The sequence below is a fragment of the Nematolebias whitei genome, chromosome 2, assembly GCF_014905685.2.
Source record: "Nematolebias whitei isolate Nwh7 chromosome 2, NemWhi1, whole genome shotgun sequence".
Taxonomy (NCBI): Eukaryota; Metazoa; Chordata; class Actinopteri; order Cyprinodontiformes; family Rivulidae; genus Nematolebias; species Nematolebias whitei.
In genome coordinates, this window is record NC_056499.1 from 12,961,671 (window position 1) to 12,979,092 (window position 17,422).

Below are 17,422 nucleotides of genomic sequence, written 5' to 3' on the forward strand. Positions count from 1 at the left end.
TAAAGTACTACTTACTACTTGTACAGCTATTCCTACTTTGTGGTTTTTCACTTATCGTAGGACTTCAGGGTACGGATCCCGTGATGAACGAGGGACTTCTGTAGTTTTTATACCCAGTCTGCTTACTGACCCATTGCACATTAACCCTATTAGTTAAAAACGTTCCTCCAGCTGTTTCTTTTTCATTCAACTCACATTTTTAGTATTTTTGTTGCTCCAGGAGCATCATTTTGGAGCCTGTATCTTGTTTCCTTCTTAAGGCTGAAGATATATTTGAGGTTAGTTTGTAATTATCAACTGATATGAGAGTCAGAGTCCATGCCAACATGTGATGTGTTCCTAGATCGGCAGAATATTTTCAGGTCCTATATATGCAACATGGCTGAAGTCAGTGATTTGTCTTATTTACCTCATTAAGCCTCGAGTTGCTGACTGAGAACCCACAGACATGTGCACGCTCATATACAAATACCGAGTCATGGTTATCTCGTGTATCTGGTGATGATTGTTAAAGTAAAAGATGTAGAAATATTTGCTTTAATACATTCTTTTCCCTGTGCCCCGTCTTTTAGCGGTGTCGAACTTGGATGTTGAGAGCAAGTTGTCGGCTCACTATCAGGCTCCATGGCATCAGCAGCACAATGTTTTTCATCCCTGCACCCGAGCGCCGTGTCTGGAGGAGCTGCACAGGAACGCCCAGCTCAGCCTCCGAGCTCTGCACCGAGGTGAGCGGCTGCTGGCTGTTTTTTATTGTACTAATCACACAGAGTGCACGTTTTAACGGGGTGTTTCTGGGGCGCACAGATGAACAGCAGCAGCGTTCCTCAAGTCGGGAGAGAAACAGGGTGACCATTTCCATCTCGGTGGCACCACCCATGCCCACCTTTCCCTCACCGCACACCATCCGCCGGCAGCAGAGGAGTCGCCTGGCACGAGCGGTAAAACTCAACGTCTGTGAAGCAATATATGATATAAACCATCAATCAGGAGGCATCCATCCATCAATCCATTTTCTTCCGCTTATCCGGGGTCGGGTCATGGGGGTAGCAGCTTAAGTAGGGAGGCCCAGACTTCCCTCTCCCCAGCCACCTGGGCCAGCTCCTCCGGGGAAATCCCGAGGCGTTCCCAGGACAGCCAAGAAACATAGTCCCTCCAGCGTGTCCTAGGTTTTCTTCTGGGTCTCCTCCCGGTGGGACGTGTCCGTAACACCTCACCAGGGAGACGTCCAGGAGGCATCCTAACCAGATGCCTGAGTCACCTAAACTGGCTCCTCTTGACGTGGAGAATCAGCGGCTCTACTCTGAGTCCCTCCCGGATTTTTTTTTTTTCATTTACCCTTTATTTATACAGGTAGTCTCATTGAGCCACAAGAACTCATTTTCAAGAGAGACCTGTTTAGGGAGCAGATGGGGGGTTAAGGGCCTTGCTCATGGGCCCAGAGTGGGGCGAATGAGGGTGGGGGCAAGTGTGGGTGCTTCACCTACCCCACCCACAATTTTGATGTTGTCGGGGACGGGGCATGAACCGGTGATCTTCGGATCACAGGCCCACCTCTCTAACCTCTGCGCCACCACTCCCCAAATGATCGAGCTTCTCACCCTATCTCTAAGGGAGAGCCCAGACACCCTGCGGTGTCTCATTTCAGCTGCTTGTATCCAAGATCTCATTCTTTCGGTCACAACCCAAAGCTCGTGTCCATAGATGAGGGTAGGAACATAGATTGATCGGTAAATTGAGAGCTTTGCCTTTTGACTCAGCTCTCTCTTCACCACGACAGACCTGTACAGCGTCCGCTTCACTGCAGACGCTGCACCTATCTGCCTATCGATCTCACGCTCCATTTTTCCCTTATTCGTGAACAAGACCCCAAGATACTTGAACTCCTCCACTTGGGGCAGGACCTCCTACCTGACCCGGAGAGGGCACTGTACCTTTTTTCAGCTCAAGACCATGGCCTCGGATTTGGAGGAACTGATCTTCATATCGGCTGTGTCGCACTCAGCTGCGACCAGCTCCGCAAAAGCTGAAGCTCAAAATTTGATGAAGCCAATAGGACCACATCATCTGCAAAAAGCAGAGACACGATCCTAAGGCCACCAAAATGGATCCCCTCAACACCTTGGCTGTGCCTAGAAATTCTGTCCATAAAAGTTATGAACAGAATCGGTGAAAAAGGGCAACCTTGGCGGAGTCCAACTCTCACTGGGAACGAGCCCGACTTACTGCCGGCAATGCGGACCAGGCTCTGACACCGGTCATACAGGGACCTAACAGCCCGTATCAAAGGGCCTGGTACCCCATACTCCCAGAGTACCCCCCACAGGGTTCCCCAAGGGATGCGGTCGAACGCCTTCTCCAAGTCCACAAAGCACATGTAGACCGGTTGGGCAAACTCCCACACACCCTCCAGGACCCTGCTAAGAGTGTAGAGCTGCTCCAGTGTTCCACAATCAGAATGAAAACCGCACTGCTCCTCCTAAATCCGAGGTTCAACTAGCCGATGGACACTCCTCTCCAGAACCCCCGAATAGACCTTACCAGGGAGGCTTAAGAGCGTGATCCCACTTTAGTTGGAACACACTCTACGGCCCTCCTTTATGAATTGGGGGACCACCACCCCAGTCTGCCAATCCAGGGGAACTTCCCCCGATGTCCACGCAATATTGCAGAGTCGCGTAAGCCAACGTAACCCTACAGCATCCAGAGCCTTAAGGAACTCCGGGCGAATCTCATCCACCCCTGGGGCCCTGCCACCGAGGAGCGTTTTAACCACCTCAGTGACCTCAGCACCAGAGATTGGAGGTCCCAACCCAGAGTCCCCAGGCTTTGCTTCATCAGTGGAAGATGTGCCGGTGGGATTGAGCAGGTCTTCAAAGTATTCTGCCCACCGACCCACAACATCCCGAGTTGAGATCAGCAGCACACCACCCCCACTATAAACGGTGTTGCTGGTGTACCGCTTTCTCCCCCCGAGACGCCGGATGGTGGACTAGAATCGCCTCAAAGCCGTGCGGAAGTCATTCTCCATGGCCTCTCCGAACTCCTCCCATGCCCGAGTTTTTGCCTCAGCAACCACCCGAGTCGCATGTCGCTTGGACTGCCGGTACCCATCAGCTGCTTCCGGGGTCCCACAGGCCAAAAAGGCCCAATAGGACTCCTTCTTCAGCCTGACAGCATCCTTCACCGCCGGTGTCCACCACCGGGTTCGAGGGTTGACGCCGCGACAGGCACCGACAACCTTGCAACTCAATGTCCCCTACCTCCCCGGAACATGTTCGAAGTTCTCCTGGAGGTGGGAGTTAAAGCTCCGTCTCACAGGAGTCTGACAGACGTTCCCAGCAAACCCTCACAATACGTTTGGGCCTGCCAGGTCTGACCGGCATCCTCCCCCACCATCGGAGCCAACTTACCACCAGGTAGTGATCAGTGGACAGCTCCGCCCCTCTCTTCACCCGAGTGTCCAAGACACGTGGCTGCAGATCAGATGAGACGACGACAAAGTCGATCATCGAACTGCGGCATAGGGTGTCCTGGTGCCAAGAGCACATATGGACACCCTTATGCTTGAACATCAATCAACCTTTATTTATACAGGTAAATCCCATTGAGCCTCGAGGACTCATTTACAAGAGAGACCTGATTTCAACAAAGAAAGATGACAACAATGGACAACAGCAAAAAAAATAAGCAGTTAAAAAAACTCATACTACAGTTTTTTTTTTTTTTTTTTTTTTACAAATAGGATGGCTAAAAGGAAAAAGGTAACAAAACAAAAAAAAAACAGCTAGATTCCAAGACAAATGTATAAAACTAAAAACAGGAACATGTCTGCATTGGTCCCTGCCAGGAGTCCAACAGATTCTTAAAGCCACTTAGAGAGGTCAAGGTCGAGAGTGAACATAGTGTTCGTTATGGACAATCCATGATCCATGACAATCAGGAGGCAGTTCCTGGAAAATATTGGACTGGATTTAGCAGGAAGATGGCCAAAAACATAGAGATTTTAGGATTAATGAACCTGATCTGGTCTGAACAAGCTTAAAAAATTATTTAAATCTAACCTCAAGTAAACAGAAACACACAATAGATTCCAGAGTCGTTATTTATTCAACAAAAATAAAACCTTAAAGCTGAGAGTGAAAAACTGCTCCCACAGGATCTCAGAGGTTCAGGATCAGGAGCTGCTGATCGAATGATCCTCATCAGTGGGACCACCTCTAATCTGGAGCATCCAAGTGTGTGTTAACACAATGCCAAGGCAGAAAGATATCAGCAGTGACCTCACAGAAGCAGCTGCTGCTGCAAGTCAATCTGGGAAGGGGCAACTCTCATTTGGAGTCCGTCATTTCATAGACAGAAAGATTATTCACAAGTGGAAAACATTTCAGACAGCTGATTCACCCTGAAGGCGTGCAGTGACTCTACAGGCCTCAATCAGAAGGTCAAAGGTCATGGCTTCTTTACTCTAATAACATGGCAGCTTGACTTAAGTTTGGAAAGTTTCATCTGAAAGAACCACAAGACTTCTGGACCAGAACCAGAGCAGAGGACAGATGCTTACCCAGAATGCACTGCAGCAATCAGCTCCTCCCAGCTGTCAGCACGGTGGAGGAGGGCTGAAGGTTTGGGCTTCTGTCAGTCAGTGAATGGACCAAGAACTCCTCTGTAGAGTTCTGGAGTCTGATGTGGGTCCATCTGTCCAACAGCTGAAGCTTGGACCAAACTGGGTCCCATAGAACCATGATCCCAAACAAAGCCGCTAATCTACAATAGAACGGGTCAGAAAGAACAGAACCAATGTGCTGCAACGGTCCAGTCAGAGTCCAGAACCTCAACCTGACTGAAACACTGTGGTGGACCTTCAGAGAGCTGAAGAGTGGACCAAAACTCCTCCAGAACCATGAGAGAGACTGATGAAGTCCTACAGAGAACCACTGAGGGTTCTGCTGCTGGAGGAGGTTTTGTTGGGTCAAGACCTAGAACCATTTTCTGTTTAATAAATAATGACTCAGTGGAACCAGTTTTTGTTTCTGAGGTCAGATTTGGATCACTTTAGAACCTGCTGAGGTCCAGATCAGGTTTAGTTTGGCCTCAAACCTGAGTCCTGATTGAGGCTGAACTGTCTTTTTTTTTCACGTCTGAACCAGTTTTTAGAGATTCGTGTTTTTGCTCTCGCACACATCCAAAATGTTCTTTTCCGATCTTATTCTAACGTTGTCCTGCAGCAGGAGAGAGTAGAGCGGGAGCGGGAGCAGGACTACCAACCCAGGAAGGTAATGTGTTTTTGTCCCTGAGTTAACATATCATCAACCTAAATATTAGTACTACGACACTTTATTAGATTCTAGTAAACATTTACGTCGTTCAGAGTGTGGTTGTATCGGAACTTGTTTAAGTGACACTAAGTTTAATTTATTTCCTGTTGAAGGAGAGGCCTGTGAGAGAAACAGAGATTCAGACTACGGAGAAAAAGGTAAACAAAGTTCACAGATTAATTTAATTCATTTAGCCTCATGTAGGCCTGTCATGATATCAAATTTTGCTGGGCGATTAATTGTCTCAGAAATTATTGCAATAAACGATAACATTGTTTGAAATTTGACAATAATTAGTAATTATTGTCAAATTTAAGAAGAAATGTTTGTTAATTTGTTTTGCATGTAGAACCTTTTATTGACCACTGGGTGGCAGTATAAGACAGTTTGAACCGAAGGATGGATAGTGAGGGAGCGAGCAATGTGTCTCTTTAAGAAAATGGGAGGGGGGCCCCTTGACGTTACATGGGCAGTCTCTTCTTCCTCTCTTCGGTTCTCAAAATGGCGGATGCTCGGTGTGGTTTGAGATCTTTAGCAAAACATTTTTCTCACAAAGCTTTTAATAAAAAATCAGTAAAGTTCTCAGCTTCTTTTTGCAGAGCAAAGCAACTTTTTACACAAAGGCACGGGTTTCAACCGTGAATTTTGGAGCTTCGACAAGACGGAGGTTTTCCCCCCCTGAGGTCGGCCTGTTAGCTTAGCTTGTAGCTTAGCTTCTCAGCTTAGCTACTTTTAATGATCCAAAAACGTGATTTTAGACGGTCGTAATGGATTTAAAAGAGAAAGGGAGAGGTCAGTGAAGAATACCGGAATTTAGCCTTTTTTCATCCATTGTCTTCAGTAGAAAGACAAAGACACGAAGAAACAATAAAGCCGATAAATGAAAATGAGGTTGATAATTTTCATTTATCGTGCGATTAATTGATTGTTTATCGTGACAGGCCTAGCCTCATATTTGTAAAATAACACCTGATGTGGTTGTTTCTCTCACCCACAGGAGAGGCCAGCCAGAGAGGCAGACAGTCAAACAATCCAAAGAAAGGTTTGCGCTCTACAACATCAAGTCTGCTTCCCTTTAATATTTTATCAGAACATGTTTTTTAAGTATACGTCTTCAAAAACTGTAAAGGGAAGAGTTTTTCAATAGCTGTGGTTCAAGCTTCTTATAAGATCATGAAAAATGCAAAGACTTACTGATCCATCATTTACATTTGAACCTTCTTTTGATTCTTTTATTTGCAACTACTCCTTGTTTAAAGTCAGTATCTCACCAGGAGGAGACTGTTGGCGACAAACATATTCTCCAGGGTTCTCAACAGGGCCTCTCTAGTGTCGCAGGAACTTTTGTCAAAAAAAATTGTGACACTTTTGTCTGAAAATGGTCAAAGCGTCGACATCTGGAATCACTCTGTTTAGTTTTAGTCAGAAAAAGTGAAAAAATTTGACAACTTCTGAAGGGGTTGTCGGCCTTTCAAACCAAATTGTGACTGACTTGAGACAAAACAAGAGCAGAATAAGTTGTGATCAAACTGAGTGATAATTAGGTCAATTTGTGATTAAATCCTGACAAGTAAACTTGTGTGTCTTCTGCAGGAGTGTCACAATTTATTAATTTGCACGTTCACAAATGTGTCAGAACTACAAATTCAGATGAATCCAGGTGGAAAATTTGTGTCTCCAGTCACTCGCCAAGTGAGATACAGGCTTTAGATGATTCATGACGCATCATCAGTGTTTTTAAATTTAATTTTTGTTTTTGTTCATAGTTTGAGTGCTTTTACTCACTTGACACTATTGAAGGTTGCATCTTCATTCCATGGAATAGAAAGGTATCAATTTGTTTTGTTGCAAATTTTTTTTTTTATGTATTAATTCCTTTTATGTTTATTTCTTGGTTGTATTGTGTTGTTGTGTGTCTTAGGTCATGGTACACATTACCCACGTAAAAATGTTCTTTAGCCTAACTTGATCCAACTAAAACTGTGAGGCTGTATCAGCAAATATGTTCAAACACTGTTTCCTGCAGGGTACCTCTACAGAGGAAGGTGAAATGCCCGAGGTGTTGGGAGGCCAAAAAGCCAAGGACTCGGTCCACAGTGCCCCCCCAACCCAGGACAAACAAACAAACTGGTCCAAGGAAAACATCCCGCCTTCAGATCAGATATCGGATGATTCTAACGCCATCTCCTCGTGCATCATTCCCATTAATGTTACAGGTAAACTAAAAAAGAAACGCAAGAAATGTGTTTAGACCGACTTCCACTGATAAATAAAGCATGAAAAAAAGGAGTATTTTTAATATATATAATAATATGTATTGTTCCGGTGCTACCACATACTCTGTTCCACTTTGAGTTTTATATGTTTATCAGGTTCTGTCGTTAATGCAGGAGTCGGGTTCGACCGCGAGGCCAGTGCTCGTTGCTCTCTGGTTCACTCCCAGTCAGTCCTTCAGAGGCGGAGGAAGCTGAGGAGGAGGAAGACCATCACAGGAATACCCAAACGAGTGCAGCATGACATGGGTAGGTTCAGTAATTGTAGTTGTGCACGGGATCATGGTTAAAAGAAAAGAATCATATTAACTAGTACTTTTCACCAACTGAAGATGTTTTACATGTTGCCTTCAGACTCGGATGAATCACCAGTAGCAAGGGAGCGGACAGTGATCATCCATGCCCATGCACACCAACTGTCTCTGTGTCAGGAGGACGTCTCCATCAGTGGTCGTCTCCATCACACCCGAGACTCTGGCTGCCAGACAGATGATTTCCTTATAGCATGTGAGTTTACTCAACAAAGTGTAGGAAGTTTGTTTCAGTGTCACACTATAGTTGTTTTGCTATCGTCTCATTATGACTCGTTTTGACTCCACTCGTGCCTACATGGTCTCAGCAGGTTTGATATAACTTCAGTGCCACTTTGCAGGGTTTCATTTGTAAACCGATGGACGCTGAAACGAAAAATAGTGAGCAGATCGGCTGGGGGGGTGGGGTGTCCTGGGGAATATGCATGCTCACAAGACAAGAACCTGACAAGTTGCTTAATGACATAAAATATATATTGTTAGTAAAGAATTGAGTCCTAGCATTTATTAAACATTACTTCTGTATTTACAAAAAAAACAAACAAAAAAAACATGAAAACTGCTTTGACAAATTCATTCATAAAACTAAAACATTTTATTAACGCGAAAGACAAAAAGAGGGGCAGGTATCACTCTCGCTTTGAGTCTATACTCTTTGTTGCATGCATGCTGTGGGTGACAAGCATCCAGGGCGTCAAAAAGAAAGAAAAAAAAAAAACAGCTGAGGAGGTGTCGGAGTTATTTATTTATCATCTCAGCAGCAGAGGGGAGAAACACGGTTCAAGCATGGCTCCCAAAACGATAAGGCAGTCATATTTGTTCATAACTTTATTATTAGTAAGCCTGAGAGTTGCCAGATCCAATCAAACAGTTGCCGGAACACACCCTGACAAAATAAGAGAATTCCCAGATATTGTTCTGGCAAGAGGCAGCACAGTGGCGCAACTGGTAGAGCTGCTGCCTCTCAGCGAGCAGGTCCTTGGTTCAAACCCCGGTCCAGGGGCCTTTCTGGGTGGAGTTTGCATGTTCTCTCCGTGCATGCGTGGGTTTTCTCCGGGTGCTCCGGTTTCCTCCCACAGACCAAAAACATGCATGTTAGGCTGATTGGCAACTCTAAATTGTCCCTAGGTGTGAGTGAGAGAGTGAATGTTTGTTTGTCTCGTTTGTCTCTATGTGGCCCTGTGATGGACTTGCGACCCATCCAGGGTGTACCCCGCCCCTCGCACAGTGATTGCTGGACATGGGCACCAGCGACCCCCGTGACCCAAAATGGATTAAGCGGGTAAAGATAATTAATGGATGGATGGATGGATGGATGTTCTGGCAAGATCCGGTTCAAATTAAGACTGCCGCCTCGATGAGAGAAGGAGCATCATAGCATAGCCGCACTAAAACTTCCACTATTTTATTTTCTATCCAAGGCAAAAAAAAAAAAACCCAAAACACAGCAATGTGTAAAAAAGTGAAATAAATACAAAACACTCACCATCCTCTGCTACGGTTTCCAGAGATGCTGTAGCCGAGTCAAAGTCATCTTCCCTCTGCCGGTCTGAGCCCATAACGCGAGTCCATTCGTTCCAGCTCTGTCTTTATTCTGCTGTCAGCCAACAAGCACAGACACATTTACACATCTTTATAGTGACATGGGGTTGGCTTTTTGTAAAGGAGACTGAGCTCTCTCTTGCCATTCAATGCCATGCAGTATGCTAATGTCAAATCATCACCTCGACTCGGACCAAGAAGTTCCTAAACCCGAGCTAGAAGCTGGTGGAATCAGCCAATAGAGAGACTCTGAAGCTATGCCGAGTCAACCCGAGTAGGGCTTGTGATGATTTCTAGGCAGGAGACCCATTGGTGAAGGTAGACAGGCAGGACTCAGGGAATATAAAATAAATAATTTATTATTTCCAAAATAAAGATGGCTGACGGGGCAGCAGACTTACATAAATCATGGAACAGGACACAGGACACGAGGAGCAGGACAGGCATCACAGTGACACAATGACCAGACAATGAGGGACGCAGGCAAACAGACTTAAATACACACACTAACGAGACTAACACAGAACACCTGTGAAACATCACAGGTGCAGACATCAGAGGGGGAGAAGACAAATATAAAACACTAGAGGGAGACAGACCAGGGAAAGCACAACTCCTACAGGGCTGAGAATAGCCCGTGGAAAAAGGCCCTATGATATATAGACCAGAACAACAAGGGATTTTTGCTGTAGAGACTTGTAGGTTAATGTTAAAATCATTACTTATTATCTTAGATAAATGGTTGTGATGTTTTTGAATAGAAACATCTGAAACCTGCCAGTGTACCATTATCCTCAAGCTTGTCTGTGTGCATGTGGTTGTTTGTCTGTCTGTTTGCAAAATATTTTCCTGACCATTCATGAAACTCTCAAAGAAATTATTGGTTGTACATCTAAAACTGATCATCTATCAGAGTCAACCCAATTTAAAGACAACAGCCACAACCAACCAACCTTAACAAACACAAGAATGGATGTAACAAAGTCAATTTTACAGATTATTAAGCTAAACTTTGGTTTTGACGTAGCTTAGAGTCAATTTCAACTGATACTGAGCATTTTACAGGTCACAGTAACTTCATTGAAAATTTTTGTAAGACAGTGTGCGATTTGCATTCCTTTAATGAATGCTCCTTCCATTTTAAATGATGAGTGTTTCCCTTAATTCACTTTTCTCTTTACTTTTATAGCTGCTCCTTCCAGGAGGCGGATTAGAGCTCAGCGCAGCCATCAGGGAATCCCTGCCTCTTTGTCCCATTCAACGGGCAACATTTCCTCCCTGGGTGATCAGTCAGACTCAACGTACACCATGGCATCAGCGCACGGCGGGCGATTGCGCTCACGCAGCCTTCCACGAGAAGGTGGGCGTCTGATGGACAGTGACGAGGATGATGATGATGACAATTATGATGATGATGACGATGATGAAGAGCTGTCACCTTATGAAGCAGAGGACTTCATTCCACAAGGGCCAAGCCCAAGAATGAAGATGATGCTGATGAAGGATGAAGAAGAGAGCACCGATGATCAAGCTGCTCCTGAGCCACTGCAACTTGGAAGTCTGAAAAGACTCCAGCGATCTGGTGAAAGAGACAGAGGAGGTGGAGGAGGCGGGAGTCCAGAGCACAGCTGGATGGAGAGAGGCCGTTCTCGTTTACCTCGCAAGGCTGACATGGGCAGCTGTGAGATCTCTTCCAGTTCTGATACTTTCAGCAGCCCTATTCATTCTGTGTCAACAACAGGAGTTCTAGGCAGCCATGTGGACCACAAGGAAGACCACCAGTCATCAAGTGGGAACTGGAGTGGTTCTAGCTCCACCTGCCCCTCACAAACTTCTGAAACCATTCCTCCACCCTCTTCTCCACCCCTCACAGGCTCGTCCCACTGTGATTCAGAGCTGTCATTGAACACTGTACCCAATGCCACTGATGAAGGATTTTCGCTAGACCCTTCGTACCCCTCTGACCTCAGACCCCAGAGCCAGGGCCACAGGTCAAGCTCGTTTACGTCCTCAGCCACAGACCAGATGGATGATGCAGGAGTCAGCACGGCCAGTGAAGGGGAGTGGACATACCCACCTGACCAAGATCAGCTTGATCCGGACCAAGACCTTGACCACACTCCAAACTTGAATGAAAGCCATGAGTTAATCCAAGAATACAGCTCAAAACAAGGCCTGGATGACCAGACATGTTTCAATGACAAAACTAGCAATGCTGAAAAAGAGTCTGGCCCTCATTACCGATCTGATACAGAAGGTTTCTACTCATCCTCTGGGAATTTTGATGCATGTAATCAGAGTTACACAGCATACAAATGTAACTATGCAGACCCAGGGCCTGACTGTGCTCACTCCAGCACTGTGGCAATAAAATCATCTCATGGAGTTTACCCCCAGCGTTTAGCTGACATCAAAGCTGGCACTATGACCCTTGGTAGGACTTGTCGTTCCCTAAGGAAATCCAAAGTCAAACCTCTTCCACCCAAACGAACGTCCTCGTTGAAGGAATCAAATAGCAGTGTTGACATTGGAACAGACACGCAAGCAGATAAGGATGAACCAAAGATGGTTAGTGAGCAAGAACTGACCTCGTCTTCCACATATATGAAACTAGAACTAGACCTAGAAATTGGAGGCGCTCCAGAACCATTGCAGACTTCTTGTCTAGTGGCAGATTCTTTGGGTAGTTGGGGCATGGGACTGGGGGAAGCCTTGGACATAGTAGAGCCCATGTCCTTCACTTCTGCAGATACACACTCGTTTAAGGATGAAGGTGCTGTGCAGTCAGACTATGCAGACCTATGGCTTCACAACAGTGAATTGAAGTCTAACAATTGTGAGTACACGTCAATGTCCAACTCAAGCACAGCCACAGGAACCACTGTCATGGAGTGTGTCAAGTCACCAGACAGCTCTTCTTCCTCCACAGAAATGCAAACCCAGGCCATTGCCCAGATTATAGAGACCAAGGCAAGCAGTCCACCTCTTCCACCTGGAGATTTTAAGCTTGGGTCCCCTGAAAAACTGGCTGGTCTAGCCTCACCGTCAAGTGGCTATTCCAGCCAATCAGAAACTCCAACATCAACTTTGCCCTCATCTTCAGCAGCATTCTTCCCAGGACCCCTGTCCCCTTCAACTGGTAAAAGAAAGCCTAAAGTTCCAGAAAGGAAATCATCTCTCTCTTCCTTACAGCAGTTCCCCAGAGATGGAGCTTCCATTTCCTTTTGCAACAAGAGAGATGATTTCCCACCTCCACCCTCTCAACTTGATCTTAATGCTCTCCACGGTGGCTATGTGAGACACACGTTATCCCATCGGACATACCACATGCACACACTTCACCACAGCAAACACAGAGTTACAAATGTTTCAGCTACTGGAACAAAAATGGTGCCCCCTGAGGCATCAAACAGCAACCCACCACCAAGTTCAAGCTCTGCTTCAGCAGTTCCCTGCTCAAATTTGGTGACATTACCTCCATCTGCTCCTCGTTTAGAACAGCTACATTCTGTTAGCCAACAATCTACAGATTCACAGAGTACTTTCACAACATGCCACGAAACAGCAAATGCAGCAGAAATAGTAACAAGACCCAGACGTCTCCCCAGTAATTCCACACTAGCTCCTCCACCTGTTAACACTAGGCCCCTCCCTCCTCGCAGGCCACCACCTAGACCGCCATGTCATGATCACACCTCTTCTCCCGAACACTCACAACCACCACCCCCTGGCCGTCACCCTGATGGACCTCCATCCTATGAAAGTCTGCTACTAAGACAGGACCGCTATGGACCGGGAACCTTCTGGGCTATGACTGCCTTTAGAACCAGGATAGACCCAACATCGGACCATTCTGAAGACAGTTCACCCCTTCACAGACCAGTGCCACGAGCTCCCCACCCTTCGCCTGTGGATTTGCACACACATATCCACTCACATGCAGAGTTCAGAGGGCTCAGTCATTCAACTCACGCACACTCCGAATTTAGGGTTCTGGGAGAGCGCTCATTTTCTCAAGACGACGATGATGATGAAGATGATGAAGAGGAGGGGGAAGAGCAGGTGAAAGAGTCACAGAAGGCTGTGTGTTCTAGAGGCGGTATGAGATCTGACCACCCTCCTCCCCCAGCATATGAATTTGCTGGGGGATCTCACTCAAACTCAGGGTCATGGGCTAGTCCAGTTAAAGTGCCTGGTAACACAACTGAGACATCGCATCCTTACCTAATCAGCGATACACGAAAATGGGGACAAGAAATGCAGGAAGAAGAGAGAGAGGTGATATCAGGTGCTACCAGAAGTGCCCATCAGCATCAGCAACCCCAGGAGAGCAAAGATGACTCAACCACTCCAGACACTGAGGATTACTTCAGTAAAGGTAAGCTTTCAAACCACATTAAAATCACCATCCCTGGACTAGGATGTGTAATTAGAAGGGTATTTTAAAAGGGAAGATTGATTTTTCATAAGACGTGTATTAAATGATCAGACAACCAGATGACATGTGATAGGGATGTTGTGTGCCACAGATTCCACACCTAGTGACAATTCACTTTCCCCTCTGATGGATGATACCAAAGTGGATGAAGATATTATTATCACATCACCTAACAAGAGTCGTACAACTGAGGACCTGTTTGCCATGATACACAGGTACTGTAAAATTTGAGTGGTTTAGTCAGTCTATTTACAGTAAATAAAAAAATAGTTTATACCCCTTGAACTTTTTCACATTTTTTCATATTGTAATCACAAAATTCAATATTTTATTGAGAATTTATGTCCAAGAACTTGTGACCAACACAAGGTAGCAAGAACATAGGAAGTGGGAAAAAAACATTTGTGCTACCCCCCCAAAAAAGAATTAAAAAAAATATATACACACACACACACACACATATGTTGTTTTTACAAATTAAAGGCTAAAAAGTGTGACTTGCATTTACATAAAGCCCCTTTGAGTTAAAGTGTTGTAAAATCAGCTTTTGCTACTGCAGGTCCTTTGGGGTTTGTCTTTTCCAGCTTTGTACATCTAGAGACTGACATTTTTGCTTTTTTTTTGTGAAACAGCTCTGTCAGATTGGACTGGAAAGCATCTGTAAACAGCAGTTTCTAAGTCCTGCCACAGATTTCCAGTTGGAATTAGGTCTGGACGTTGACTGAGCCATTCTGACAAACAAATATGCTTTGGTCTGACCCATTCCATTGTTGGTCTGGTTGGATCTTTCAGGTTGTTGATCTCCTGGAAAGTGAACCTCCACTGACCAGCTTACCTGTCCCTGCTGAAGAAAAGCATCCCCACAATATGATGCTCCCACCACCACGTTTCACAGTGGGGATGGTGTGTTCAGGTTGATGTGCGGTGTTAGTTTTCTGATGCCAAGTGTTTTTGCATTTAGGTCAAACAGTTTAATGTAGATTTGCTCTGTGCAGAGCAGCTTTTTTCACGTTTGCTGTGTCCCTACATACTGTAGCTTGTCAAGCGGCAAACAGAACTTCTGGTTTTTGTTCCAGTTTCTTCTTGCAACTCTTCCATAAAGGTCAGATGTGTAGAGTGCACAACAGTTGTCCTGTTGACAGATTGTCCCACCTGAGCTGTGCATCGCTGCAACTTCCTCACACTTTTTGGATTAATGCTCTTTTTGCCTGGCCTGTGAATTTAGGTGGATAGCCATGTCTTTGTAGGTTTGCAGTTGTGCCACACTCTTTGCATGTTCATATGGTGGATTGAAGATTACTCTGTAAGATATTCAAAGCTTAGCATACTGTTTTATAACCTAACCCTGCTTAAAACTTATCAAGTTTATCTCTGACCCGTCCGCCTTGGTCTTCATGATGCCGTTTGACCACTAATGTTAAACCTATGAGACCTTCCCAGAACAAATGGATTTAAATAAAGATGAAGTCCAACACAGATGGACTCTGTTTACTAGTTATCTGATGGCATTTAGAATTTTAGTAAAGTATCAGAGTAAAGGGGATATGCAAAAATAAGCCACATTTTTCAAATTTTTGTTTTTTATTTTATTTTATTGAATCATTTTACTTTACAATTATGTGCTACTTTGTGGTCTATCATGCTAAATCCCAGTAAAATCCTTTGAAGCCTGTGATTGGAACAAGATCAAATGTGGACAAATTAAATATTTTGTTTTCAAGGCACTGTTTGTCTGCACCTGAAAGGTTCAGGAATTGCTTTTGTCATATGATAGATATGATCCGGTTACTTGCAGATTTTGAGAGATCAAAGTGTTTATGTATCGGTTAAATCTACTGATTTCTCCATTCAGGTCCAAGAGAAAAGTCCTAGGCCGTAAAGATTCAGGAGACCTAAACGTGAAGTCTCGTCTTTGTCCTACTGCACCAGTAACAACCAGCAGCGCCCCCATCGGCGTGGTCCCTCCAGCCCCTCCTCTTAACTTTCCAGCTACTATAGCCAATGCTGTTGGGTCCCAACGAGCCCCCGTGCCAATTTATCGCAGCGCTAAAAAATCCAGCACGTCCAACGAGGAGTTTAAACTTCTTTTGCTGAAAAAAGGCAGTCGGTCTGATTCTAGCTACCGTATGTCAGCCACAGAGATCCTGAAGAGCCCCATCACACCCAAAACACCGGGAGATTCTCTTCAGGAAGGGCCCTTCAGACAAGCCGAAGAGTCGTCATCTACACTTCAAGAGCCCACCTTTTCTGGCCCTGACCCAATCCAAATACCAGGCCTTTTCCCCAGAGCCAACTCTGAGAGTTTCATCCCCAAAACCCTGCCCATGTCAGCCGCATCTCGACAAGGACGCTCTCGGATCCCTCCAGTTGCCAACAGCAGTCGATACAGTACGCGCAGCCGCCTCTATACAGCGCCCATGCAAGCCATCTCTGAAGGGGACACAGAAAACTCAGACGGGAGCCCTCACGATGACAGATCGTCATAAAATGAGGTTTCTTCTCCGTCCTTAGTTGCGGTCTGCCTTTTCTCCTTTTCTAACCTGTGTAATAGTTGGATTCTTTTGACTTAAAAAGATCATTTAAAAATGACTGTTGCTGAAATGCACCCAGTTCCATTTACACTATTCTAAGGGTGGAAGACTTGTGAGAAAGTAAAGTTCAAAAAAAGGGACGATCGTGAAATCTTAAAGACGTATTTGAATACTTTATGGAATAGCTCTCTTATTTAAAACTGCAAGACCTATTTTGATTGAACTGCCTTTTTTCAACAAAACAACAAAAAAAAACTAACAAAAAAAAACCTGTCCCAAATATTTGGAAAATAGCAGAATATATTGTGTGGATTGAAGACAATGTGTGTGTGCATGAAAACACACACACAAAACTCACTAATATTTCCACTTTTTGTGTTTGGAATAGTGTGGGTGTGAAAGTGTCACATGGGAACTCATTTCTCTTTAATTTATTTTTCAGAATTATTCTTTTAAATAAAAGGTGCCCAACACAACGAACAGACTTCCTAGAGTTTATACTCAGTATTCCTGCCAACAAGTCGTCTGCTTGATGTTACTACCAACATTCTCAGCACCAATTTATCTACTATATTTTCATCTGCAGACCAACTACAGAGTATATTACACAAAGCCAATCTTATATTTGTCAACAAAAATGATACCTAAAAAAAAAATAAACAAAAATGATGCATGTATTTTTGTAAAACTGCGCCTCAGAAAGTTATAAGACTTCAACATGTTGCATGGCATTTGTGGAAAAATCCCCTGGATCCTGGTTTCTGTCAACATTTTGTTGTTCTTATGTATTATAGCAAAAATGAACCATTGCAGATGAATTGATTTGCTTTTATACCACATCACCATTTATCTAATTTGTCTTCAACTTGAGTGTCGAGGATAAAGGAGCATGTGCTCCCCCGTTAGTCGAACAAGCAGCCTTTCTGTCACAGATGTGGTTGGAAGGAGAACGTTTAGAGGTCCCTGTCCAGAAAAATGGAACTGAAGAGAACTAAATCACTTCATAACAGAG

General features: G+C 44.8%; 1 protein-coding gene across 1 annotated transcript in view; it reads left to right on the top strand.

The window, feature by feature from the left end:
- nhsb (Nance-Horan syndrome b (congenital cataracts and dental anomalies)) overlaps window positions 1-17,219 on the top strand; it is a 59,295-nt gene extending 42,076 nt beyond the window's left edge. Inside the window, exons 2-12 of the mRNA XM_037690234.1 lie at window positions 573-725; window positions 805-938; window positions 5,226-5,273; window positions 5,429-5,473; window positions 6,313-6,357; window positions 7,342-7,531; window positions 7,706-7,837; window positions 7,943-8,095; window positions 10,631-13,819; window positions 13,971-14,094; window positions 15,732-17,219. Coding sequence (XP_037546162.1) covers window positions 573-725; window positions 805-938; window positions 5,226-5,273; window positions 5,429-5,473; window positions 6,313-6,357; window positions 7,342-7,531; window positions 7,706-7,837; window positions 7,943-8,095; window positions 10,631-13,819; window positions 13,971-14,094; window positions 15,732-16,365 — 4,847 coding nt within the window. The 3' untranslated portion in view covers window positions 16,366-17,219. The remainder of the gene's footprint in view (window positions 1-572; window positions 726-804; window positions 939-5,225; window positions 5,274-5,428; window positions 5,474-6,312; window positions 6,358-7,341; window positions 7,532-7,705; window positions 7,838-7,942; window positions 8,096-10,630; window positions 13,820-13,970; window positions 14,095-15,731) is intronic.
- Window positions 17,220-17,422: the final 203 nt, after the last annotated feature.